General features: G+C 47.9%; 1 protein-coding gene across 1 annotated transcript in view; it reads left to right on the top strand.

The window, feature by feature from the left end:
* Positions 1 to 7,558: 7,558 nt before the first annotated feature.
* Positions 7,559 to 27,295, top strand: part of PDE9A (phosphodiesterase 9A) — a 51,082-nt gene continuing 31,345 nt past the window's right edge. Inside the window, exons 1-4 of the mRNA XM_066314117.1 lie at positions 7,559 to 7,670; positions 21,042 to 21,112; positions 23,331 to 23,408; positions 24,292 to 24,335. Of these exons, the coding sequence (XP_066170214.1) occupies positions 7,602 to 7,670; positions 21,042 to 21,112; positions 23,331 to 23,408; positions 24,292 to 24,335 (262 nt within the window). The 5' untranslated portion in view covers positions 7,559 to 7,601. The remainder of the gene's footprint in view (positions 7,671 to 21,041; positions 21,113 to 23,330; positions 23,409 to 24,291; positions 24,336 to 27,295) is intronic.

Raw genomic sequence — 27,295 nt, 5'->3', positions numbered from 1 at the left:
CTTTTAGGCAGGGGCTAAGGTCCAAGGAGAGGAAAGCCTTCACATCCAGACATGCAGTGTCCAGGTTGTGGGGAAGCAGCTGAAGGTGAGAGAACAGGATTTATGGAAAGGAGGGGAAAAAAAAAAAAAAATAGGAATCTGGTGAAATCCGTTTAAAGATGAAGGAAAAGGAGAAAGAGGAGGATGAAGGACCAGGAAGGAGACAGCTTCAGCTGTGCTGGAGTGTGACTGGAGGGGGTCCAGCCTCTAACAAAGCCCCTCTGGAAGAAGCTTCTCACTAAAAGGTTTGCCTGGGGCCACCTCTAAGAAAAGGAGGGTGCAGGAGGGAAGGGGATGCAGGGGCTGAAACCCAGCACTGGGGTGAAAACCTGGGCTGTGTCCAACCAATTGGCGGCTGGAGAAAGCAGAGTCAAAAATAATCCAAAAATAAAATAAAATTCAAGTTCTCTGTGAGGCATTCCCTCCTCTCATAAGCGACTTCCATTTCATTTTCTGCATTTCTTCAGTGCTGCCCTCTCTCCTGACCGTACCATTAATCCGTGATGCTTACTGTTTCCTCAGGAAATTGGATTGTCTTACTGCATGAAGATCTCAGTTCAATTTTCCTCAGTGAGAGTTTCTGGCTCTCGAAGTTCTAGAGGGAATCTTATGTACCTGACATGGATGAACAGTCAGGTTCAGTAAAGTGGAGACAACCAAAAAGAAGAGACACAAATGTGTTATTTGAAGGCAGGCACTAATGATTTGTCACCCAATCTTCTGAGTTCCTTTGGTCATGACCTGTGGTTTTTGGAGATGGTAAGAGTCGTGTGACTCCCAGGAAAAGTGACACTCAAGTACTCGTAATTTTGGGAATTTAGTTTAAATTGTCCCCATTTCATGTTGGCTTCAAAATGTTCTGGCAGAGCAGATCAGACACTTTCAGTGCTACTGGAGGCTTTTGTCATCTTTTTCACACGGATTCTGTGGCGGATTTTTTGGCCTCCCTCCCTAAAAGCTGAGACTCTTTAATCTCTTCTATTGAGAAAATGTTCCTCTGCCTGTTAATGGAAACAGCCCTGCACAAAGAGAACGAATATGAGAAAATACCTACGTCACAGAGAAAATGTCGTGTATCTGAGAGGTTACCTAGCTCTTTATGAAGACTGGTATTTTTAAAATGTTGACATAGAAAGTCTAATTTTTAACGTACTGCAAAGAACTGTGCAAAATCTGCTTGACCCCCCCCAGGAATTCCTTGTGACTCTCTCTGGAGTGATGCAGCTGAGGGACAATCTCCCACCCACTGAAAAGCAGCCCCAAGCAGTGAAACGCTTTGCAGACATTGCTCCTGATGTTGCTGGAGGGGCTGATCAGCAGCTTGCAGACAAGGAGGCTCCCAGGGATGAGTCAGGGATGCAGCAATGATCACCTTGTGCGCTGCTCATGCCGGGTTTTTGGCCCAGACAGCCCCTGTCCCCTCTGTGAACTGTGGGGCAGATTGCATCAGGCTGGCACCAGGACCAGCAGCCTTCACTTTTTTGGGTTAATCTTTGGGTTGCCAAGAGTTTGGGATGTCTGAGGTCTGCTTGTCAGGGAGATGGAGGAGCTGATTTACAGTGAGTCACTGCACAGCTCCGAGCTGCTCACATGGCAGCCTCCCAAAACAGGCATCTGAAGTAACTCCACTTTCCTGCACCACAGAAAATGCCAGGCAGCTTTCTTCTAAGTCGGGTCATATATATCCCTTCTCTCCAGTCTGGGATCATGGGCTGCAGCCTCTGCTCAGAATTTGCTGCCAAGAGCACGAGCCAACCTTGTCCAGTGGAGGGAATTGATCTTTTCCACTTCTTGGCCATCATCCCTCTAAATGATCTAGTGGGTGACTCCAGGCACACTTAATTTCATTTTTTTAATTTTTTTTTTTCTCATCAGCTCTTGAAAGTTCTAGTTGGGTCTTCTAATTCCCTCCATAACCTTATGAAAACACAGCTCTGAAAACACAGCCCAGAGCTGGGCTTTCTCAGCAGCTCTGTCCCAGGGATGCAGCAGGGTCATTAGCAGCCGGCTTTGGGTCCCCTCTGTGTGTGTGTGTGTGTTGCCTTGCAAGCTCCAAGCCCTGCAGAGGTGCCTGGGACAGGATTCTTGGCTCTCTCCTACTTTAAATGAAAGCCTAGGAGCAGAGAGCTGGATTGAAGAGATGGCAGTGGGAAACAAAGAGGAATGGGAAGCAGAGAGGGAAGGAGGCTGAAAGTCAAACAGAGAGGTTGCAGTGGAAAGGAGGACAGCCAAGACTCTCCGTAGGAACACCATGGCACACAGATTCCTGGGGTCCTGTAGCTCCTGGAGGTGATGGAAAGTGGAATCAGGAGGGAGGGTGGGCTGTGCTGAGGAGCTGGTGCCTCTTCTATAGTGAAAGGAAATGCTGCAGTGAATGGAGAGTGAGCTCCTTCCACCCCCAGCAGGGAAAGGCACCACTGGGACACCTTCAGGAAACCAACCTGGGACCTGCCAGGTATTGCAAGTGCTGTAGAAAACAGATCACTGGAAAAACTGCTAATATAGAGCAGGAGAAAAAAGGGTTTTTTTTCCCTCAACAGACAAAAGAGAAAAGCCAAGAAGCGCCAGATGCTGTAGTGGACAAGTATTTTTTAGAAGGGAAGGATTGCCCATGCAAGAGTCTGCTCTTCTCCAAGCCAGCACTGCACACACAGAGATATTTGTGAAGTCACAGGGGTGGCTGTTCTCACTTCCACAAGATCTGAGCCCATTAACTGGCTCAGAGTGTGGAGACACAGGGAGAATTCCTGGTAGGTACCAGAATTTTCCCTGGAGCTGTGAGGAGAACGAAGGCAGAGTTATCAGCGAGGTGGCCGAGGCTGCTGGATTAAAGAGCAGGAGCTGGTTCCTGAGTGAGTAATCCCACATTTCCCACCCACAGAGCTCTGCTCCTGCACCCCAGTGCCCCAGACCAGCCACGTCAGATGTCACAGCTCCCTTCCAGCCCACGTTCCCAGGGCTTTGCCATGGAAACCAGGATGACAGCGAGTGTGGCTGTACTGTGTGGACTGGGAATAGGGCTGGGGTGAGCAACAGAACCCAAAAAACGGGGCTGGAGCCAGGAGTGAGGTGGAGAGCTGTGCTGTTGAGTGGGGAGGTCAACCTTTTTCTCCCCTTAATAAAAAAAAAAAAAAAAAAAAAAAAAAAATTACAAGTAGAATAATCATAATAACTATGTTCCAGAAGTTTAGAAACAACTCAAAAACTTTTTTTAAAGCCATAGTACATATATATATATATATATATATATAAAATAATTATTTTTAAATATGCTGTTGTATATTTACTCCAGCCTTACAGAGCTGGCAGTTTAATTAGTTATAAAAACCCAAAACCCTACAAGAATAAACACCCTGATCCTGTAATTTATGGTTGTATTATACCATAGGAATAGAGAGGGATGTTTCACAAGGGTTTAGAGGGACAGGACACAGGGGGAATGTGTCCTTTAGTGTTAAAAGTTTAGTACTTTTAACACTGAAGTCAAACACCACTTTCAGGTGTTTCCAAGGTTTTCAGGGCCTGTGTGGACAAATCCTATAAAAATCCCCATATTAATAATCAGTCATTCTCTAATTAACATTCAATATGATCACTTCCAGGTCTGGGCCTGTGGAAATGTGGCAGGGTGTAAAAGAAATGTGCAAAGAAGTGAGGTAAAATTTCCATGTGCAGCATGCAGTGTTCTTTCTGTGGGTTTCTGGAGAGGAGTGAGAGCTGGGCTGGAAAGGTCAGTCGTGCTCTGCATGGAGGAGCTCCCACTGCCACAGCCATCATTTGGCTGTTAACAGCACCAAAGTTAATTCCTGCAGAAAGCCTGCATGGCTTCAGGAAAGAAAAAAAAAAAAAAAACACCTAGAGGCAAAAATGGCAAAACACCAAAGAGGGTGAAAAGAGGGAGAGAAGGCTGAGGGAAGTAGGGAGAAGAGGAGCTGTGGGAGGGAGAGGGAAACCTTCCCAGCTCCAGGGGCAATCTGGCATTTTGGCAGAGGTAAAGCAGCAGGTCAGGGCCCTGTGGGGACATGGAGAGAGACACAAGCAAGGGATCTGCAAGACAAGGGATTAATGGGCAAAGAAAGCACTTGAAGGCTTAGATTTGGAATAGGTAAGGAAAAAAAAAAGTTGATTTCCAAGAAATAGTATTCTCTTTTTAATTCTAAGCAAACATTTTTTTCGAAGTACAGAATCTTTCACTGAAAGTTTTACACTTTGTGGCTCTTTCCCCCCAATCTCAATCCTTCTGAAGATCCCTGCTGTGCACTGCCCAGCTCTGGATGTGCACACAGCAGGTTGCAAGGGGTGCTGAATTTCTTGACAGCAGAAAAAAAAAAAAAAAAAACAAAAAAAACAAAAAAAACAACCCAAACAAAAAAACCAAAACCCCTAAAAACCAGCCAACCAACCAACCAAAAAACCAAACAAAAACCAACCAAACAAAAAACAACCCACCAGGTTTTAGAGAGGCTGAGGGTTGTGCTCCCACCGTGTCAGCACAGTGACCTCTGGGCTAGAGAAAGACATGGGAGGGGACAGGAATGATGCCACTCCCAGCCCAGGTCAGCACGGAGGGTGACTTGAGCTGCCCTTTTCACCATTAAAGCTTTCCCCTGGCCCTCTGAGCAGGGTTTGCAGCAGGGGGAGATCTCAGCCCGTGCAAAGCCAGCCTGGCTGAGCTGTGCCTCCGCAAGGGGAGGGCAACGTGGGAGCTGAGCATCCTCCGGTTACACCTTGGAAACGCGCATAGAGCTGCCTCTGAGCCACACACACGGAGCTGAGGCCAGGGCTGGGAGGCTGAAGTGCCTTTTTCTCTCCTTGGGAGCATCCCCCGGGCTAAGTGACATCTGGCTGGGGCACTGTCAGGTCCCTGGGCCCAAGGCTTGAGCCCTGCAGCTCTCCAAAAGGCACCTTCCAAGGTGTGAGTGTGTGCAGTGAAGAGTGTTGGCCTCAGTAAACAGCTCAGGGAGAGCTGTGAAACTCCTGATGCGCTCCCTGTGGTCAGGGGCACAGGAGCCTGGTGCTGCCCTGAGCTGGGAAGAACATTCCTGTGAGGTAAATGATGGAAAATCAGTGTCTGGCACTGTACTGCTTCCATTTGGTCTTGGATTTGAAGGAGTTGATGAGATAGGAAAATGCTTCCCAATAACTTTTTGCCCCACGTTGCCCACTGTATACTGAAATAAGGAGACTCTGGAAGGTTAAACCAACTCAAGGCAGTGATCTGCTGGAGCTGCACATTCTCTTTGATGAATGTTATCTTCTTTCAGGCATGGGCTTGAACTAAGCTTTCGATTGCATCAGGCTTTTGTCATAATTTCTGAGTGCTCAGCTTCTGAAGATTCACTTCTGCATGAAGTTCTTGAAAAGAGCAATAGTCAGCAGTTTTACAGCAAAGCAGTTTTTCCACGAAGTATTAATGTAATTAGGGAGAGGGGGATGTGTGCTTAAGAGACAATTTTAAATACACAGGGAGTAGGTCGGACAAGGACAGTGGAGAGGCAGGACTAGGATCATCACCTGGATTTCAGAGCTTGTCTTTTTGCTGGCTGGAGAAGCTGGTTACATTTAAAAAGAGAAAAAAAAATCCAAAAGTAGATTCTCACCAGTGTGAGACTGATCATTGGATGTCTCAGTGAGATTAAATCCTGAAATGCACCTGTGAGGTTGTCTGACCACTCCTGGAGTGAGTGTTCACACTGGAAGAGCTCAGTATCCTCCTCTACAATCCCAAATGTCCCACATACATCCCCCAGAGTGAGTGTTCTTGTCGTCTCATTCCAAATGGCTGCATTTTTGTCGTCATGGCCATCTTCCTCAGGACCCTGCTGGGGCAATCAAGTCACTCTAGGACTGAATCACAGCCAAACAGGATTAAGGCAGTGCTTAGCAGAGCGGGGTATGGAATGATGGGTCACAGAGGTCCTGACTGGTGCACAGAAGCAGTGGGGTTGGTGTGGAAGGGCTGGGGAAGTGGGAGAAGCTGTAGCTCAGAATAGCCATGGGGGATCCCCTGTGGAGTAATCTGAGGGATCAGCCTCTGGGATGGTTCCCAGGATGGTCTGTGGGATGGACTGCAGTACAGCCCCGAGGATAGACGCGTGGCCAGAGGGATATGGGATGGGCTGTAGCACAGGACACCCCCAGGATACCTCTCCTGAAAGACTTCCAGTGCCTGCTCCAAGCTGGCAGAGGAAGGATGTGAAGCAAAGGCTTGAACTCCCCAAAAGAAGCTCCTTGCTGCTGGCTCTGAGAGCTTTGGAAGTACCACAGCCTTTGTCCTGAAAGGTCAGCATGGCTCTGACCCCTGGGCAGCTCTGGACCCACCCTACAAATCCCCTTCGCAGAGCCGCAGAGCCCTGTCTGCACTCCCAGGGGCAGCCAAGGACAAGCCACAGCCAGGGACAAGCCACATCCAAGCCCTTTGGCCTCTGCTGGGGTCAGTTCTGTCTCACCCTGGCTGCAGAAAGGATTTGGGGTGGGCAGAGTGAGCAGCACCCACCAGAGGCAAATAAATGGCGTTTGCAGCCCGTCCATCAAAAGCCGCGGAACACCCGGAGGGTTCATGCTGGCAGGACAGGCTGTGTGCTGCCTGGGCAGCCTCTGTGCTGTCCCCAAACTCCGTCCCCGCCGTGCCCCAGCCTCGCCCATCGCTCGGGGTCACCGGCACAGCCCGGACACGGCATCCAGCATCTCCTCCGGGAACACCGCCGGGGCTTCGCTGCCTCCTGCCTTCCTCCTGCCTTTGCCAGGAGACTTCTCGCTCCCCTAAATAACAAATTCCTTCTCTCCGGGGGCGGCACGGATGGCGGTGGGCGAGAGCATGGGCTTTGTGTTTGCTTGGTGCTGCTGGAGCTTAAGGGAAGGGGAAAAAAAAAAGAGCTTCTGCTTTTCCATTCTGTCCTTGTAATGATCACGGGAGGGATGTGGAAATGGAGCTGCTGAGTTTGGATTGAGACGGTCCAAGCCCAGGCTGGCAGCGGGTGTCTGAAAGGACACTTCCAGCACAGGACACTTCCAGACGGGAACCTGTCACTGTGCAAGCGGCTCACCGGGAGAGGCACTAACTAATAATCACGGTCCTATTTCAGCGTAAAATCAAATTATATCTCTAACCACTCCGATGAAGGAGGGTTTTTCCCCTCCGCAGCCCCCCCCGAGGGACAAATGCCACTTGATCTTGTGCATAACAGGAGTCGGTCAGTCCCGGGGTCAGAGCCCGAATGCGGATGCCCAGCAGCTCTCAGCCTTAAAGCCAAGAGGGGTTGTTGCTATGGGAATGGAGAGGGGGCTTGCAGGCAGCATCTGGAGCCTGTGTCTTTCCCAGTCCGAGGCAGCTGGATTTGGAGGGAAGCAAAACTAAAAGGAGGTGGCAGAGAGAGACAGAGGCACAGCAAAATGCATGCATGTTAGAGGAGGGACCTTCCCAGAATGAGAGTACAGTGGGATACAGAAGAGCGGGGACACCAAACTGTCAGCCAGCGGTGCCTCGGCCGGCTAGGATAAACCTGATTTTCCGCTCTGATTGACACTGGAAACAAGTCCGGGGAGAGCCCAGCTGTAGCAAGATGGGATCTGCCTCCTCGACTTACCGGCCCAAATGTATTTATTTGGACATTGACGGAAGAATTCAAAAGGTACTTTTGCTGTTTTTCACCGAGTGGCGTCTCCGGACGCGGCTGCGGGCGGTGCTGGCCGCCCCGACCCATCCCCGGTGCCGGAGGCGGACGCGCATCCAGCGGGCTCCGAATCCCTTTTCCAGGGGAAAGCGGGGGGTTCCTGCGTGCCTTCTGCTTTGTACACGGATGTTGATTTCGAGGGGAAGGGGAGGCTGGCAGAGGGGAGGGCTGGGCGCTGCCAACACCAAGTCGCTGCCAGCTCTCCCTGCCGGCGCTGGGGATCCTCGGTTTTCGCAGCCGCGTTTGGCTGCCGCTCCCGTCGCGCCGTGTTTACAAAGTTTCCCCGGTGGCGAGCTTTTCCCCCCAGCCAGTGGGAGCAGGGAAAGCACAGCCGAGCTCCTCGGGGATACCTGCCCGGGGGGGTTTGGCCGTGGGTATCTCCCTCTGCCCTCTGGGGCAGACCCCACGGCTTCTGCCGGAGCTGCCCGTAAATGCTCCTAAATTAAAACTCAGAGCGCCGTTCTCCTGCCTCGTTGCGTTCAGCACGGCTCACAGCGCTGCGGGAGAAATGTGTCCTGCCTCAAAGGGAGAGCTCGCACGCTGCCGAGCTGACAGCTTTAAACCACAAACAATGCCGACGCCTTTCTGCAAGTCTTTTTTTTTTTTTTTTTTTCTCCCTCCCTTCTCTTTGTCAGCAGCTCTTTGGCCGCAAACCAAGCGCCTTTTCTGTAACACAGAGCTGCCGCGAGGCTCCAGAGCGAGTAAACTCTGATTTGCAAAAATTCAAATCTCTCTGGTCTTCCAGCTCTAAAGCCTCGCCTTTTGTTGCTGCTTTGTAAAGAATCAGCAAGGCGGCGGTGTCCCTCCCGTGCCCTGTGCTGGGTGAGTGGAATGACAGTCCCATCCCATCACACACGCCTCCAGTCCCCTCCAGCACTGCCCCGGCGACCCGCGGTCACCGCTCAAAGTCGTGTCCTCAGCAACAAGGAGAATCCAGAGCTGTGCCGGATTCCCCAGAGAAAGCTGCTCCTCTTGATCCACCTTCATTTTATTATCATCATCGTGACGATGATGGTCCCTCTGCTGCTGGGAGGTTGTGCCTGCCGGCTCTGCTGAGCTGAGGGCACTGATTCTCCTTTTCCAGGTTTAAAAAAAATTAACCTATTTTGCGTCCCTCCGAAGCACGGATTGAATGGAGCCTCCTGGTACCTGTACAGTTCAGTGCAAAAAAAAAAAAAAAAAAAAAAAAAAAATTATTTTGGCATTTCGAAAGGGCGGTGTTTCCATAGATGTCGGCGATGCACAGTGTTTGTCATCTATGCTCGATTTAAAAACCAAAAATACAGCGTTTCTCCAGCCAGCCTCTGGAGAGTACTTTTAACACTAAAGGCACAGGAGAGGCACAGTCATATGAGCGAGCAAATGCAAGCTCAGGCAGCATTAAGGGAGTGTAATCTCGGTAAATGTTATCTGCTGCTTTTGTCAGATGTAAAATCCTGCCTGTGTAATGTTTGGAAGGATTCCTGAAGTAAAAATGCCGTGTAAATGGGGTTCACCCGGCGGTAAGCAGGGCATATCTCAGATTCTCCTGCCTTCTCAGAACATCATTAGAAAGAAGCAGAAGGGAGAGGGGGGGGAAGAAAAAGCAGCAGCCCTTAATCTTCCAAGGAATGCAGCAATGGAGGCTTCTAAAGGGAACTCATTAAATCAATGCTAAGCTTCTTGCCAGCCAATAAAGAGGTACAGCTTCACTCTGACAGCGCTTGGTGAGTTCGAAAGGGCTCAGCTCCAACGCGAAGTGCCCTGCAATAGAACTGGGCATCCTACCCTAGCACCGCTTGTGGCTGCAGCTGTTTTTCAGAGGCAATTTTTCGTGTTTCCGTGGCCAGGAAACAGGGTGTGCTGTTCACTTTGGGAGAAGTTGTTCCACCTCGGCGCCGGGGTGAAGGAAGGGACAAACCCTGCCCAGGGACCCTGCGCCCTGCAGACGGGCACAGCGCTCTGCAGCAGGAGAGTGGAATTAAGCTAAGTAGGTTTGTGTGTTGGCAGGTCCAGAGGGGCACAGCAGGCAGGGCTGGAGGGACCTGCTGGTTACGAAAGAAGAGTTGGCTGGCTTTAAAATCCTTGCCAGGAGTCATTAAAATAAAGGAGGCATCCTCAGCCTGGTTGAAAGCAGGACCACGCTGGTGCCAGCACATCCCAGAGGAAGGGCTGAGGTCCGTATCTGTCACTCACAATTTCCTTCTGGACAAAGTGGCCAGCCCACAGCTGGAGAACTGTGTGGAGTGATGGATGAGCAGCTGGCTCACAGGTCAGGCACAAAGGGATGTGGTGGATGGGGTGACACTAGGCTGGTCACTGGTGGGGTTCTGGAGAGCTCTTGTGCTTTTCAACATCCTCATCGACAACCTGGAGACAGGACTCTAATGAATACTAATAAGTTTGGTGATCACACTGAACTGGGAGGAGCTGTTGGCTCCCTCAAGGCCAGAGAGGCTCTGCAGAGACCTTGACAAGTTTGAGGGCTGGGCAATCACCAGCTGTATGAAGTTCAACAAGGGAAAATGAAGAATTCAGTACCTGGGATGGGGTAACCCTGGCTGTGTGCACAGAGTGGAGGGTGAGATGCTGAAGACCAGCACCAGGAATGGGACCTGGGAGTCCTGGTCATTTCATAGAAATCTGAATATGAATTAGCAGTGCCCTGGCAGCCAGGAGGGACATCCCTGTGCTGAGGGGCACCAGGGACAGCATGGCCAGCCAGGCAAGGGAGGGGATTGTCCTGCTCTGCTCTGCGCTGGGGCAGCCTCACCTCCAGTGCTGGGAACAGTTTTGGCCATCACAGTATTAAAAAGTCATTAAACTATTAGACAGTGTCCCAGGGAGGGCCGTGAGGGTGGTGAAAGGCCTTGAGGGGAAGCTGTATGAGGAGCAGCTGAGGTGTCTTGGTCTGTTTGGACTGGAGAAGAGGGGACTGAGGTGAACTGACCTTCCAGAGGCACAGCCAGGCACAAAATGGTCCTGACCACAGTGCTGGGCTCTCCTCCAGTGAGCAGAGTTGGCTGAACACCTCTCCAAGCTGGGGGAGCTTTAGGAGGGAGCTGAGGTGGCCTCCCCAGGCCAGCAGAGTCCCGTGGGACCCCAAGCTGGCAGAGATATGGTCGTGCAGGGGCTGTGGGAAGGGGAAGATCAAAGGCTGTGGGATTACAGCCACACTCCAGATCCAGGGCTGTGCACAAACCAGCCTCAAAGGGGTCACTTATTCTTGGAGCTGAGTGAAAAGTGAAATTCCAGTGTAACTCTTCCTATCCAACACCCATGTCAAGGGGTGCACACCTGCCGGAAACAAGTGCTGCCCAGTTTATTTCTTTCTAAAGGACTTCTCAGCCAGCAGTCCATCACCCACTTGCTTGGACACACACCTGAGGAGCACCTGGGGCTGAGCACACAGGGAAACGCTGGTTGTGCCAGCCCTGCCACAGCTTGTTCTGCTGCCAGGCACAGGAGAAGACAGCAGGGCCAGGGGAAGCCGTGGCTGTGTTTGATGTAGGATGAGGTGATCTCCACAAACCACCATGGACTGGGATTTCTCCTCGTTCCTGGAGTGCCACTAGATGGGGTCAAGCACCCAAACCCCCAACATCAGCGGAGAGGCGCCAAAACTTAAGCCAGATCTGGAGCCTTATTTTCCTTCATTTTCTGTCATTAACCCCTTGGCTGCATTTTGAAGAAAAAAAATCCCATTGAGTCTGTTTTGAATTAAAAATCCACCAGGGAAAAAAAAAACAAACAAACAAAAAAAAAAACCAACACATTCCCCAGCTCATGCCCAATCTTTTTTTCCATGGAGAAACTACTGGGAACATTTTCTTTTGACCTTTGAGATTTAAATGGTAGCAGAGCAGAACCAGCCAGTGGCCTTATTCCCAGCAAGATGGCTTCACAGCTCTCCTTTTCAAATGTCACACAGGAGTGGCTTTGCTTGCAGAGTTTTAAGGAGTTCCTCTGAGAAAAATGCTTGTTTCAAGAGGATTTCTGTTTCCAGTGTCTTAATCAACATCATATTTGTAACAAATATGGAAAATCAGAGGGCTACAGAGCCTGAAGTAACTGGAAAAAGAGAGGAGGACTCCTGCCTTTGTCAAGGATTCTATGAAATCACTCAGTGGTATTTTCCTCAGAAAGTGAGTAAAGAATTTTGGAGTCATTTTGCTGGTTTTCTGAGTCATTCTGGTTGTTCAACGGAAAATTTGTCTTTTTTTTTTTTTTTCCCCTCAAAGAAATGCATTGAGTCCAAGCTTTCTGGCTTCCTACCGACCTGACTTGTGTTGCAGAACACTGAACCATCCACAGCCATTGTTCCCCTCGGCCTGAGGTCCCCAAAGAGCAGGACAAGGCTCAGAATGAGTTTTGGTGCTGTGGCTGTTGCATCCAGACGTCAGCGCGCAGGAGTCGCTTCTGTCACGTGAGCTTTTCTTTTCAATTACAGCAGCAGCATCTGTGGTATAAATGCCCTGATTCTAGCAAAGCCAACAGATTTTTCCAAGGCTCACCAAGGCTATTTTTAACCTCCAAGACTGGCTTCGGATGAAAACCAAAACACAGCAGAAAAAATCATGGCGCAATGTTCCCTTCAAGGCGATGAAGTATTTTTGCATCTCGATGACTCTTTCAACACAGCAAGGGCAAGCCCATGGACCCCATCCTGTGTCTGTTTGGGCTGAGGATTTGGGGGAACACCCCTTCAGCTGCCAAACACCAAAGGGGTGCACAGGGTGGGTGTTCATGGCAGTCAGGACACGGACACCTCTCTGGGCTGCTCTGGGCCACATCCCGCTTTAGCACGGTGAGGCACAGGAATGTTTTTGCGGGATCAAGGCCATTTTCTTAGTGCTGGCAGACTCTGTGGCTGTGGGAGGGTAAAAGGTGGCACAGCCTGAGTTTGGCCAGGTCTTGGCTAAGCTTGGCTTTCTCACTTTAGCTGGCTCTGGTGAGCTCGAGGTGGCTGCTCCTTCTTGTGAAGCAGCACAAAATGACCAGCAGGTTCCTTGAACTCTGCCACATAAACATTTTAAGGAGTAAAAATGCCTGTAACCCATGCTTTTTAAACCATGAAAAAATAATGTTACACATGGGCATCTCTCTCATCTACTCCCCCTTCTCCTTTCTCCCCAGCGGGGGCTCCTCAGAACATTTAGGGGTCCAATCCATAATCCAAGCACAGCTCTGTAATTCCAGCCAAAATTTTTCCATACCCCTCTCACCCAGCAAGGCTTGTTTACTGCTGTTTATCTTGATGAAGTCACATCGGTGTATTATATTTATTACAGTTTATGTTCACACCAGTGCAGACAAAGTGTAAGTGTAACACTCTCAGCCTAACACTTTCCTCATAGGTAACTCTGGCGTTACCTACAGGTTCAGACCAGCCAAATATAGCTTTTTCTCCTCATATACAATTCTTCTGGCTCCTCACAAACAGGACAAAATCATTCTCTTTCTAGAACTGATGCCTTCAGTTTTAGCTTTCGTATTTTCCAGATTCTGTACTTCTTTAGTGTGTAACTCTGAACTTCATAAGAAGTGTTAGCAAGTTCTCCTCACAGTTTAGTCATACAAAACAATCCTTTTCCAGCCTGAGAACCAAGGATGCCATTGCAGCTTCAGGCCCAAAGTCTGATCAGTGAATTGAGGAGAGCAATCTGGGAGGATGGAACTTCATAACCTGAAGCTGTAAGTGGACAATTAACCCCAATCTGTAAATGGACCAAAATTTATAAAAGTGTGAAAACTCATGACCCATCATCCATCCTGGGTGTAACCTCTGCCAGACTCTTGTACTGCCCAAGGTGTGTCCTTTGAAGGCCTTCTTAATAAATACACACTTTATTCCTTTAACTCTGTCTAGCCTCTGTTCTAGGTGGCCTCTCCAGGAATCAGAACTTGCTTATATAGATTCAAGTCACCCTTTCACTGGTCTCTCCTCAAACCTGCGTTTCCTCACTCCATCAATTAACACTTTCCTCCCAACAGTCCTCTATTACCAAGCCAGTTCCAATGTCAGACTTTAATCGTGTGAGCAGCTTGGAAACAAGCAGCTTCACTCACAGCTACTGAGACCATTTGGTGCTGAAGCATCCCTATTATCCAGTTTACAAAACATTTCAAGCCTCGTGCATTCGCGTGCTGCAGGGTTAATTGCACTTAGTACTCCATTAGCAGCAAACGTGTGCCCTTCTGTGCTACAAAAAGCCAGAATATAGACATTTGTGTTGTTTGTTAAAGGTCGAAATACTGTTATGGAATGTTTGTATTTCTGCTGCAGGGGATAGGAAACTTTCAGCCTGGCCCCTCACAATCAGCCTTGCTGGTTCCTGGTTGTGTTGTGCCATTAATAATTAGTCCTGACAGATGGAATATTTGCAATATGTCCCTTCATATAGTCGGTAGGTCGCACAAAGTCTCTGTTGAAGGTAATCTCCCTTTTCCTATGAGCCCTAATGACTCTAAAAATTACTGAGATCCTTCTTTGCTCACAGTGAACGAGCCAACCTCTGTCCTGCTGCCCCTCTCAGGGGACAACCTGCAAGACTGTCCTGGCCTCACACATCCATGAGTGCATCATAGACATCTTTCTTTCCTATAGAGAGGAAAAAAATCTCCTTTCCCACAGCTCTCTCTTTTCAGGGATGTTACAGGGGTGGGAATTGCACACATGCCTCGGGGATCCTGGTGCATCAGCTCTGTCTGGCAACTCCTGTTCCTTGTTTGAAGGCAATATGTATGATGAGGAAAGGAATGGGATTCACCCCAGCTGACCACGGGCATCCCAAAGGGAGTGATGACTGCTCCAGCAGAGTCATGCAGCTCCCCTGCCCTCACTGGGGAGGCGGGTGGCATCTCCAGGGGATGATTCATCCCATCCTAAAAGGGGTTTTTGGGGACATGTGGGCTAATTTGGAGATTGTCCTCCTTTTCTGCTGGCAACGGAGGGCACCTGGCAGAGACACTGAGAGATGCTGAGCCTGTGCATGGCTGAAATTACGTCAGGCAAACCCCACAGGCGCATTTCGTGTTGAAATGAACATCCTCAAGCCCAAACCCGTGTGAATCAGCAGCATTACAGAGCTGTGGCTTTTGGGACAACACGTCTGCCACACTCCTCATCCTCTGTCAGTGTCTGAGGAGCTCGGGGGAGTTTTCATCTCTGCTCAGACCCTCCTCAGCTGAGGGCTCTCGTGTTTTTTCCCCCACACATGGCCATGCACTGCCTTTCTGTTCTCCTCTTAGAAAAGCTCCCACTGTATCAAACAGATGGCAAATCTGGCAGACTATTTTTAATGCTGCCTAACGTTCGAAGCTCAGATAAATGAGTGATTTTTTTTTCTGAATATCAGCTGTTAATTAGTGTGAGAAATAAAAAAGGGAGACGGGGAGTTTGGGTATAGCTGGGTTGATACTATGTTTGTATCTGAGTTTAAAGAATGAGAAAGCTGGGATGTTTTTAAATATAGGATTTCAGGGAAAGCTTGTTTTGGATACTGGGGACTATGACAGAGAGGACATTTATGGATATTTTTTGAGGAAAAAATATTGCTCACATGTTGAGAAATATTAATTCCTTCTGGTGATCCCTGCAGAGGGATACCTAAAATTTCTGCATCGCTCTTGATTTTGTTTTTGACAACAACCACCTCTGGAAAGACAGGGAAAATCACAATGAAAAATTTCATATGAACCTTCTGCCTGAATAGTTCAGAAATCCTCCCTTAAAGCTGCTCTTACAGAAGCAGCAGCAATTTTTATTAGTCCATGCAAGATACATGACTGAGTTTTACTAGAATGTTTTCTAACATCGTATCCCCCATTCTCATTAGGGAAAGATTGCAATTTAGATTGTTTAAACTCTGCAATTTCAGCCTTGACTCTGAACATTGCTCACTGAGCTGAATGAAAGACATGACCAAGTGCTAAAGTATTGAAGACAGTAGGTTGAAACCAGAACGAAAGAAGTAGAATGGGAAACTGACGGCACACTGGCTTCAAAACTGTTTTTACATTATTTATTTAGAAATTTTACTAGGGAAAAATAAAAATAATCAAAGAGAAGTTAAAATCTCAGAAGAATACTCAATTGCAGACAGCAGATCAGAACATGATAATGTTCTGGAGAGAGTTTACTGTTTACAGAGAGGATTAGCTGTTCTGAGGATCAAATATAGAACAGAAATTGGATTTGTAAGCTGTGTTTTTACCTATCCTATCTGAAAGCAAACTATAATGTGATTAGTTGTAAACTGGTAGGCTGCAGAGTCTGTGCACAATGGTCCTTTAGTAAAATCTCCATCACAGTCCTTAATCTGAACTCCTCTCCAAGTGGCAAAGCCAGCCCAGAGCACCAGGGCTCTTAATCCCTGCTCTTCCCAAGAGGGGTTTTTAATCCTTGTCCTAGACCAGAGGTGGGTACTGTGGATTAAGAGACAATGGCTCCTTATTTCAGAAGAAAACATTTCCAAAAAAAAAAATGCAGAACTGTTTCCAGGAAAGAAACCAGTCCCACGGAATCGAGGGCCAGGCCAGGAACCAGCATCCCCACTGAGCCACGCTGTCCTACTTTGCAGTCCCTGCATGCCTCATCAAAATGTTATTTCCACTCCAAGAAGCCTCAGTTATTATTCATTCTGCTTTTCCCCCATTTGCGTCACGTTGCTTTCCAAGGCAGACAGAACATTGCCCACTTAAATTGAATGGCTGCTCCTTGATCTTGATGGAAATTCCTTGACACAAACAAGTTAAACTTTCAGAGAAGGCTGTCATATTTTTTTTTTCTCATTTTTCCTGTCATTTTTTTTTACACGTGGTAGAATCACGGAATTGGGTTGGAAGGGACCCTTAAGGGTCTAGTTCAACCCTCTGCAATGAGCAGGGGCATTTTCAAATTGATCAGGTTTCTCAGAGACACATCCAGCCTCGCCTTGAATGTTCCCAGGGATGGGCCATCCACCATCTCAGAGGTTTTGACAACAGCAAAGACAGAAATATAAAATCATGTTAACTCTCAGGGGAAAAAAAAAACCTGTTTGCAGATGCTGTATGACTTTTCAGGAACACAGCCTTTTCCTCCTGGCACAAATCCAAGGGAAATGCAGTTAACAGGGTTTATATGCGGCTGATTTTCTTCTTGGCAATTAGTCATCAATCTGTGAGCTGAAGCAGAGGTCTCTGCTTCCCTTTCCCACGTGGTTTGTCCCTGCTGTGACTCTGCTCAGACAGGATTTCAGTTCTGCCTTTGCTTTCAGAAATTGAGTGTCTTGTGTTGACTGGTCTTGCAGGAGTCTTTCATGCCACCAGGCAATATCAGAGTCCCTGTATCCTCTGTTTCTTTATCCCTGGAGCTTCATCCCTGGTGGGTTTGGTTTTTTTTTTTGGCTGACTTGCATGACTATGCACTTTCTAAATGTGTATTGTGAGGAAACCTGGAATTTCATTACAGGAAATCCTAGACATACATGATCCTAACCCCAGCTGTCAGAACTGCTGTGGTCTCCTGACTTTGGCCTCTATTAGATCTCAATCTTCTCCTAAACAAGGATATCTTCCAGCACCAGGCATTAATGCAGGGAAGGAAATGCTGGAAGACACATCTCAGCAGTGGTTTCTCATCCACAGGGACCTGAGAAAGATTATTGTGGGTCAGAGACAGCTGAGACAGGTCTGAAGGGAGATGACATTTGTGCATCAGACCCCCAGAAATGTATGATCATGGAGACTCAGGCTGAGCAGCAAAGGTTTTGGGACATCTGTCCAAGCAGGGACATCTCCTCAGGGCTGGGTGAGATGTTCTGTCCTGCAGCCAGTGCCAGTGCTGCCTGTCCTCAGAGCTGCAGGTCACAGGAGAACCCACGTGCCCCAAAGCGTGGCCACCAGCCCAGTGTCCCCACATTGCCTTCCTGCTGCTCATGTCCCCCCAGTGCTAATGGACTCTGGGCAAAAAAGATTCCTATACTGGGCTGGAGCCATCAATAGTACTCAGTGCTGTCCTCCCATCCTCTAAAGCACATCCCAATTGTGTTCCATCAGCACAACTGGCATTGACTTTGCTGGGAACACGAGCCTGCAGACAATAACAGGAACAATTGCACATGGCTACAGAACATCTGAGGCTGGCTGCTGTGTTTTAGAGCAGAAGGGAGATGCTCAGAAAAGCTCAGCGTGCTGCAAAAGAAGGAAACTTTAATAGCATGTGCTTTTAGATTTAAAAAAAAAAAAAACAACCAGCTGAGGACAAGCATCCTGAGATGAGTACAAAACTGCAGTGGGTGATTCACAAGTCCAGTTTTAGCAAACCCAAGTAAAAATGCCAAGTATGGAAAACTGAAAAGGATGTATGAAGATGGCTCATGATCTAGTATCACAGCCTTTGTTTCTCTTCCCACTCTTTCACTACTGCATGGAGTAAAAGGAAACATTAAAATTCATCCTCAGTGCATTGAGAGCTCCTACTGCTTTCTATGAGTCAGGCCACCTTTCTTATCTTTAATGTTCACTAATAATTTTTTTATCTTTTCCCTCTGTTGTCTGCCCTGGTCAATAACAATTGATTTCCAGAATAAGAAACTTCAATACCTGAAATAGCACTTCTGGCAGATCACAAGCCTTCAGCCTCCGTTCAGCCACAATTAACATCATCTGCCCAGTTACTGCATGTTGTACTCTCCAATATTCTGCCAGCCAATTTTAGCAGCTATCAGTCTGTCAGGATGCTGGGTTCTGCTGGGAGCAGGATTTCAGCCCTCTCTGAACTCCATTGGCTATGTTTTATTGCTTTGATTGCTTCTGTGCTTTAATAACCAAAGGTCAATCATTGGGCAACTTTGAAAACACACCCATTTCCCCAGCAGCAGTTACTACCTGCCTCAGCAATCACGTTTTGTGAAGATATTGCCTGGAGTAATTTCATCTGGGGCAGAGCACAGGGAAGGTGGGTGTGAGAGTAGGTGTGGGTCATACCCACCTCTTGAAGTGACCTTCATCATCCTCTTCTCTGCCACAAAACCCCTCAGGAGTAAGAAGGCACCTCCTCACCAGTGGAAACTGAAGGCTGGAGCTTTGCTGAAGTGTCTGTGCACCACCAGAGCAAACCAGCCTGGCCAGGACTTGCTGTGCTGCCCACACTGTCCTGGAACTTCAGGCTCCCATGCCCTGACCTCTGAGCAGGCACTGGCAGCAGAGCACACCCTGGGATCCACCATGACTTCCCCATTTCCAGTGGCAGAGGTCTGGTTGGCACCGTGTGCCACCTCCAGGTGCAGAGGGATTTCCCCTGCCCTCTGAAAGGCGCCTTGGAGGAGCCCTGTCACACCAGTGCTGTGACAATTCAGGAATTAAAGCACTCGGAAGTCAAGGCTGACAGAGTGAGGCTGCAGGCTTAATTAGCTCCTGGCACCTACACCTTTCAGAGGAGTCTTTAATTACATGATGACTTGTTATTTTTCATCAGCGTGGTCCTCACCTCACTGAACACGGCTGCAGCCCCTCTGCCTCCTCCCAGCTGTCATCCCAAGTGACACATTCCCTGTTTCCTGGGTCACCAACCTCGAGGCTGGTCTGTGGACATGCACATCCCTCATGCACGTGATGGGTGGCAACAGAAACCCTGCCTGAGAATATGGGGTGCACAAAAATCACATTTCCACCATGTGCAAGGAGACGAGAATTTTGATCTTCATGTCCCTGTTCATCTGCAAAATGCAAGTTTCTCGTTCCTCCCGAGTTCTGCCATTAGGTCAATCTCCACAAGTGCCTTTGAGCTGCTGCATCCTGAACGCAGAGGCTCTGTGGCTGTTCCCTGTGGGATGTGAGAGGAGAGGGCTGCAGTGCTGGGCAGGGAAACTGCCCCCTCTGCTCCCCCACTGCCAGCCCCTGCAGCCTGCAGCCATCCCATCAACACCAGCAGCCTCTGGACAAACCATCCCCACTGCCTGCTGTTGTTCCTGCCTTTAAGAAGGAGAGTCTGGCTGCAATGAGACATTTAATTTCTATGGCAGGTTCAAAGCCTCCACCACAGTCACTCAAAGGAACTCAGAGCTATTCTGAGAAAAGGGGCACAACACTGGCAGAAGCATTCAAACCCAATCCTTTATTCTCATGTCTACTCTTTCTTTTTCTTCCACCCACGCTTGCTTTTGTTACTGGCAGCAGAGATACTTTTCAATGGCTATGTTTTTTTCCCAATAAGTCCACTAGGAACAAGATTTTGATTTAGAGCACTGGAAGATTTGTTAGTGCCACATGCACCCAACAGAGGAGATGTGGGTTTGGACTGGAAGCAACCTCAGGGACCTCAGTCACAAGGACAGACATCCTATAAATACTGCATTTATTGAAGTGGGACAGTCCTCATGCAGAGTGCTGCTGTTGAATTCTTGAGTGTTTTTCTTTCAGAGGCAGTGTGCTGTCTCTGAGCCCAACAAGACACCAAATCAAGACTCCTGGGTTCTGTTTCTGGGCTGCCACTCACCCGTGATAAGATACAGGGCAAGTAATTTAACAGAAACAAGCTTCAGATTACAGAGTTTAAATATTGCACAAGGGCATTGTGAGACTGATGGGAAGCACTATAATGGTATTAATAAAATGTTTTTTAACTGCATGGTCCTGGGAGGACCATGACCTACAAGTCCAGATGGACACAGGAGTCTTGGGGAAAACTGTGGCATGGGATTGTCTCACTGAAGGCACAGGAATAGCAGGAATAGGAAAGTGGGATCAAGGGATGTGCTGCTCAGTCTTCTCTGCATTGGGGATTCCTGGTGTGGAAGGGTGGGGGGATGAAGAGGTGTTTGGGCAGATGGGATGGTAACAGTGGCAAAGTTTGTAATTCCAGGTCTGGCTTCTGACCTAACAACAAGAACATCTGACAGTCAGTAGGAATTTTGGCGCAAGCTCTGCTCACTTTAAACCTAGTATAAACTGGTATAGTCCAAAAAGCTGTGCCCTTTTATACCATCCCAGGACCTGCCCAAATCTGGGCAGTTTTCTTCCGAAATCCAGGCTTTTACGCTCTTAAATTTACAGTTGTTGTCATCCTGTAGCAACGCTGCATTTTGAGAAACCCCATGCTCTCAGCTCACACATGTTATTGCTCTGCTTCTGAACAGCACTTGGGTCTCCAGAGCTTGTTTGCTTTATCAACAAAGACAGAGGTATTACACAGCAGTAGAGAAATATTCCAGCTCACAAGTCAAATCAGATAATTGAAATCACAGACTGTGCCTTAAAATTAGCCCAGTGCATGCCTGAACAGGATTCATATCTCACTGGAAACTAACCATCCTATCTCTTTTTCTTCATTTTTTCCCCCTCTGCTGCTGCTGTTTCCTTTGGAAGGTGATCTTCAGTAAATACTGCAATTCCAAAGATATTATGGACCTTTTCTGCATCGCAACAGGGTTACCAAGGTAGGTCTGTCATTTGTGACGTTCATTTCACTTTTGTTTCTTTCCTTTGGGAACAAGTTAAAGACAGGCCCCAAATGATTTATTTAGCTGCTATTCAGGCTTGTCTCTCATTGCAGTCTGCTGGAAGAAGAAACTGGGGCAATCAAGAGCTGGAAAAGTGCGGAGGCAGGGAATTGAGCCAAATTGGTGTTGGCTGCACGTGAGGAACAGAGTGGAATAGAGTAGAACAGAGGAGAAAGAATCTAAATCAAAAGCAAGTGAAGAAGCCCAGCCCTTTGGGCACACCTACCACTTACATCTCAGTACTACACTTTTGCCCATATTGAGTGAAATGCAGCCACGTGTTTGGAACCTGGTTTTTACACAGAAAATGGGGCCAACAAGAAGTATTGCCACTAGGTAATGAGCTTTCTCCTTAGGTGTTTTAAAATCTAATCCTAGGTCTGGGATTGCCAAACAAAAAGCACTTCAGCTGAACCATTTTATAGACCATAAATATCTCCAAATCCATTGCCCAGGGCATGTATTTTCTAATCTATGTTGTCCTGCAAAGTCCATGTGTTCCTCCTGCTGTAATTTTCCATTTGGGAAAAATCTAAATAGCATTTGTTCCCTTCAACCTCAAGAGCAGCATCCAGGTGGAATCTCAGTGTTGAGGGGGGTCCAGGGTCATGGGTGGGTGTGTGGGAGAGGCTGGGATGTGATGCAGGGAGGGACAGTGTAACATCCATCCATCCATCATCCATCCCTCCATCCATCCATCCATCTATCCCACATCCATCCATCCATCCATCCATCCATCCATCCATCCATCCATCCATCCATCCACCCATCCATCCACCCACCCACCCATCCATCCATCCATCCCTCCATCCATCCCTCCATCCATCCACCCATCCATCCACCCACCCACCCATCCATCCATCCATCCATCCATCCATCCATCCATCCATCCATCCATCCATCCATCCATCCATCCTTCCACCCATCCATCCCTCTCTCCACCCATCCATCCATCCATCCATCCATCCATCCCTCCACCCATCCATCCATCCATCCACCCGTCCATCCATCCATCCACCCATCCATCCATCCATCCATCCCTCCATCCATCCATCCATCCATCCATCCATCCATCCATCCATCCATCCATCCATCCATCCATCCATCCATCTTCCATCCATCCCACTTCCATCTTTCCATCCATCCAGCCTCTGCAACACCTCTAGGCAGTGGAGCAGGGGGAGGAAGCCCCTAAATCATCTCTAGAACCCAAATCACCTCTAGAAGGGGGAAATCTGCTGTCTGCATAAGGCCCTCGAGGAGCAAAGACTGGATGCAACAAGGCAAAGTCTTTATCTCTGGACACACAACTTTGCAATACAGGAAAAGTGCAGGAGAAAAATAAGCCAGTCTTTTAATCATGATTTTATTGCATGACACCAGCTCTGGGGATTGAAAGATAAAACTGAATTTGCATAAACTGCTGGGCAGCCCTTGGCTGTTTGTTCTATTTCCTCCCCTTTGACATTAAAGAGGTTAATAACTTTCATTTCCCCATTATGTCAAATACTTCCACTCCATCACCCAGGAAACTTTGTTCAGCAGTTTTAATCATTCACAATCAGGGTGTTCACAGCAAATTTAGCATTTTATTTTCATAATAAGATTTTCAAAGGGAAACTGCATTTCAACCAGGATCCTGGAGCCAAAGTAAACCTCCAAGGTTTACATCTGAGCCTATGAGATCACCCTTAACACAGTATTTTAAAAAGATTTTTTTTTTCTGTCTCATATTCAGCATGATATTTGTTTTGTTTGTTTTGGTAAATGAGTAACTAAATAATTTCAAGACATTCATAGCACCAAAAGTCATTTATATGGTATGAGTCAATATGTAGCTGCTGAGTCAATGTATCACAAAATCCAGCTTTTTAACAGAAATTATTATTCAATGAGCCAAGAGAATAAATGAATTAGCAGGGAGCAAGGTCTGCTCTGAGATCAAAAATGATCCCACTTCACATTTCACATGGGTGAAGCATCAAGCCTATCCTGTGCTGGGCTTTGACTCTTTCTGCTCTGAGGTAACAAGAGGTGCCAGGCCAGGAGCAAGGAGAAAACATTCATCTGCAGGAGAGAAGATGACTGTGCAGCAGCACAGAATTCCAGCTGGCATTTCTGGGTCAAATAATCCTCTTTGGGACTTGCTTTTCAGGAACACGACCATCTCCCTTTTGACAGCAGACAACTGCATGGTGTCCATTGATCCCACGATGCCTGCAAACACTGAGAGGTAAGCCCTGCTGCCACCTGCTCCCCTAAAACAGGCTCAGGCCCTGGGGCAAGGGAGGTGGTTGCCTGCAGAAACCTTTTTTTGGGCAGTGGGAGGTGAGCAGCTGCCCAGAGGGAGGGGGATGACAGTAAGAAATTGTGCTGGCCTGTAACACGAGTGCTGGTTTGGAAGGTTTTTACTTGTTAAAGTGGGAGTGATTGTTTGAGGGGAAAAAAATAATACTGCTTTAAGGTGTTTGATGTAGAACATCTGTTCCCATCCCTCCGTGTTTGCTGTCAAAGCTCTGAGCTCTGTTGTTCCCTTATTCCTGATTGTTCTGCTAGGTGACAACCAGTAGATTACTTGAAGAGCAAACTCAAAGCCTGTGATGAGTTTAGGTCTCCTCATTGCTGGCTTTGGCCCATATTTCATCATGATTTATCACTGCCATTGCTCCTATCGATACTGTGTGGTGGAGCCCCAGCAGCTGGGAGGGAGCTCCTGCACAGGACAATGTATGAACACAGAGCAAAAAGAGGTTGTGGCTGCCCCTGGATCCCTGGAAGTGTTCAAGGATGTGTTCAAGTGTTCAAGGAAATGTTGGATGGGACTCTGAGAAACTTGGGATGGTGGAAGTTGTCCCTACCCATGGCAAGAGGCTGGAACTGGATGATTTTTCAAGTCCCTTCTGACCCAAACCATTCTATGGTTCTGGGATTCTGTTCCTAGTAAATCACAGGGCTGTGTGTTCAGAAAAAGTGCTCATTGCTTATTCAAACTCACAGCTTTTAAGAGACCTTAGAGTATATTCAGATATTTCTTCCAATTTCTCAGGGAGTACAGATGTGGAATACAAACTGCATTTGGAGTGTTGCTTACATCCACCCCTCTCTGACTCTTCCAGGTCTCCATACAAAGTGATACCAGTTATGACTGAGCAGCTCTCAGGTAAAATGACCCATTTGAACTGAACCTAATAAAGCTGAACTAACTAAAGCTGAATCTGCAAACATCTGCATGTGGAAATGATGTGGCCGTGATGCAAAAACCTGAAGATGTCAGTGTCATGGTTGTAGCTGCAGCAGAATAAGAAGAGTTTGATTACAGTGTTCTGTAGAAAAGCTTAAAAAATGTGCCCAAATTTCAATGGATTGAGGATCAGGTGAATGGCTGAGTCCTGGGGACATTCCCAGTGTCTCTGTCTGGTCTGACTCAGCACTCCTGATGCCCTGGGAAAAGCCTTGCATGGAGCAGTGAGGGTTTTTCAGGCAAGCCAAATGAAAGCTTGCCCTGCAGTGTTTTGTTAAACCTGCCCATTCCTCAGCAAAGCTCTGCTGGAAAGCTGAGCACAACATCTGAGCCTCGTGTTATTTCCAAATGGCTGAGGAGACAACATCATTTCTGTTGTGGGCACAGTAGCTCCAAGTGCGATAAATATTTAAATTCACCTGACAGGATGAAAGAGGGCCTGAGTGAAAGAACACATCTGGAGCACATTCCTCAGCCACAGGCAGTGCCACTCCTCCCACTTCTCCTTGCCTGCCAGTCTCATGCTCAGGCTGGTAGCTCAGACACTGGAGCAGAACTTTGCCCTGGAGCAATTCCTGTGAGCATCTGGCCCAGGGTTTCCTTCATCTGTGCAGCTGCAGCTTCTCCTGCCACCCACATCAGGGCAGCCTGGACACTCTGGAGCCACAGGGAGAGGCTGGCAGGGGCTGCAGCAGGAGAGGAGACATCAGCTGGGGACACTCCTTGGAGCAGTCAAATGGGAAGAGACAAAGGGCAGGAGGTTATGATTGTGCTGGAAAAACACAGAGTGCACAGGCAGGACAGGAGTGAGGCAGAAAGCCTGGGGCTGGAAAAGGCAGGAGTGGGTGAGTTTGTTGGGAAGGAGAGATGATGTTTTGGTTGTCCCAGCTCATCTTCTGGCTTAGGGTCTCCTGAATTAAGGATGAAAACAGAGTGTCTGACAGCACTGCCTTCCTCTAGAAGGGGAGGCACGGGGAACTGAGGCTGTTCTCTGAGGCATCTGCATTGGCAGAAACATCTGGAAAGGAGAATGTGGGGAAAACAGAGAGGCAACAGCGGGGAGATTGTGTGTGCAGGGAGCAAAGGTGAACAGAGAGCAAAGAGAACACAGAGGGTAGGAACAGGGATGAACCTACCCACAGTAAGATTTGTAACAAGCCATAAACAGGTCAGTGATTGCCAGAAGGAGGTAGTCACAGCCAAGGCACACGTGACTGAGAAGGAGAAGAAGCTGTCTGTCAAATTATTTCCTTATTGTGGCAACCCTTGCTGCAGCAGCATCACTCTCCTGGTCTGGGAGTACCCTGTTTGCATTATCACATGGGAAAAGGTGGGGTGGAGCATGAGGCTCTGTGTCCCAGCTGGTGTGAGTAACCAGTCTCCAACTGCCCCATGACAGAGAAATGGGGCCAGCATGACTCCACCAGGGAATGCCACTGAGTTCTACCAGCTGGGAAGCTGATTGAGGGGCTTTCTAGAAAATAGACTCCTTTCTGAATGTATGTTTTTTTCTATTCTCCTAACATGAAGCTAACAGTATATTTTTATAGGATGGTGGATGACTTTTCACACTCTCCTAAGGCCCTCATTTTTCATCCCCAGCTGACAGCACATGGCTCTGCTTTGTGCAGAGCACAGCTCACTGTGTCAGCAAGATCTCTCTTCACTCCCTGCATTTCATAAAACAAGGATTTCCAAAGATCTGAGCTGAAAAGGGCAAAAAAAAAAAAAAAATCTGGCCATAGATTATCAAAACATAAGACAGAGTCTGCTATGGAAAGAGGAGGAAAGTTGAGCTGAGTGTGATGGAACTAATGTTCCTTGGTATCTTTTTCTCTCTCACATGGCTTGTCATTAATCTTAAGCATTCCTGACATTTTGCTGACAGTAGGAAGAATAAACAGAGTGGGAAATTGTTCTTCTTCATTAAAAGAAGAAAAAAAAAAAAACCAAAACAACTCAGCTCTATTCTGTTCTTCACTTCTCAGACAACTCTGCCTGCATGATTCTGCTTCCCAAAGCAACTCATCCAAATATGGGCCAAAAAGGGGGTCACCCCAATTTTCACAGTGCTGGGAGGTAATGCACCTCTTTTCAGCAGTCTCCCAGGCAGCTGCAGAAGAATGACACAGGGAACAGTGGCTGTAAAAGGTGGGAAATATAATCCTTCAGGAGGAAAAATATAAGTAGTGGCTTCTATCCAGCAGAGGAGATATCCACTGGAGTCCTGCTAGGAAACAGTTCTTCATTTCCTGCCCATAGTCATGGGAGAGGGTTGGAAATAAAAAAAAAGAATTATTATTCCAGAGTGTACTGGATACAGCAGCAATCAATGTGTGGGGTCGGCTGTCTGCAAGTGTTAGGATTAGGGTCAGGGTTAGGGTCAGGGTGAGGGTTAGGGAAGGCCTGAGCTGGCTGGCTCTGAGCCTCTGAAGCTGCTGGATCACAGCCTGTCCCTCCTCTTACAGCCCTGGACCAGAAGACACATGGCTATCCAAGCAAAGCATCAAAACCCCTGTGGCAAACTCTTTTCTCTGTGGTTTTTAAATCTGCAAGCCAATTGACTGAGCATCTTCTCCCTCCCAACAGCAGAAGGGCTCTGGTCTGTGTCCTCCTGGTGAAACTGGCTCAAAACTCACAAATTGACAGCTCTGTTGTTGCTCTAATTAGTAGCGTTCAGGCACTTATAGATTTGACAGAGGTGACAATTAAATGAGCAAACCCTATTAGCAGCACCCTCTCGAGGGATAAAATTGAAAGTCTGTTGAGTTTCTTACAGAGCAGAGAAAGGAGCTGGTGTGGAGGTCAAGTGAGCCTGACCCACTGTGGTCCTGAAAGGCCAGGAAAACATTCACAGGGACTTCTCCAAAGTCAGGGCA

This window comes from Sylvia atricapilla, chromosome 2, assembly GCF_009819655.1.
Source record: "Sylvia atricapilla isolate bSylAtr1 chromosome 2, bSylAtr1.pri, whole genome shotgun sequence".
Lineage (NCBI taxonomy): Eukaryota > Metazoa > Chordata > Aves > Passeriformes > Sylviidae > Sylvia > Sylvia atricapilla.
Note: the sequence above shows the minus strand (reverse complement) of the source record. Positions and strands in the feature narration are given on the sequence as shown.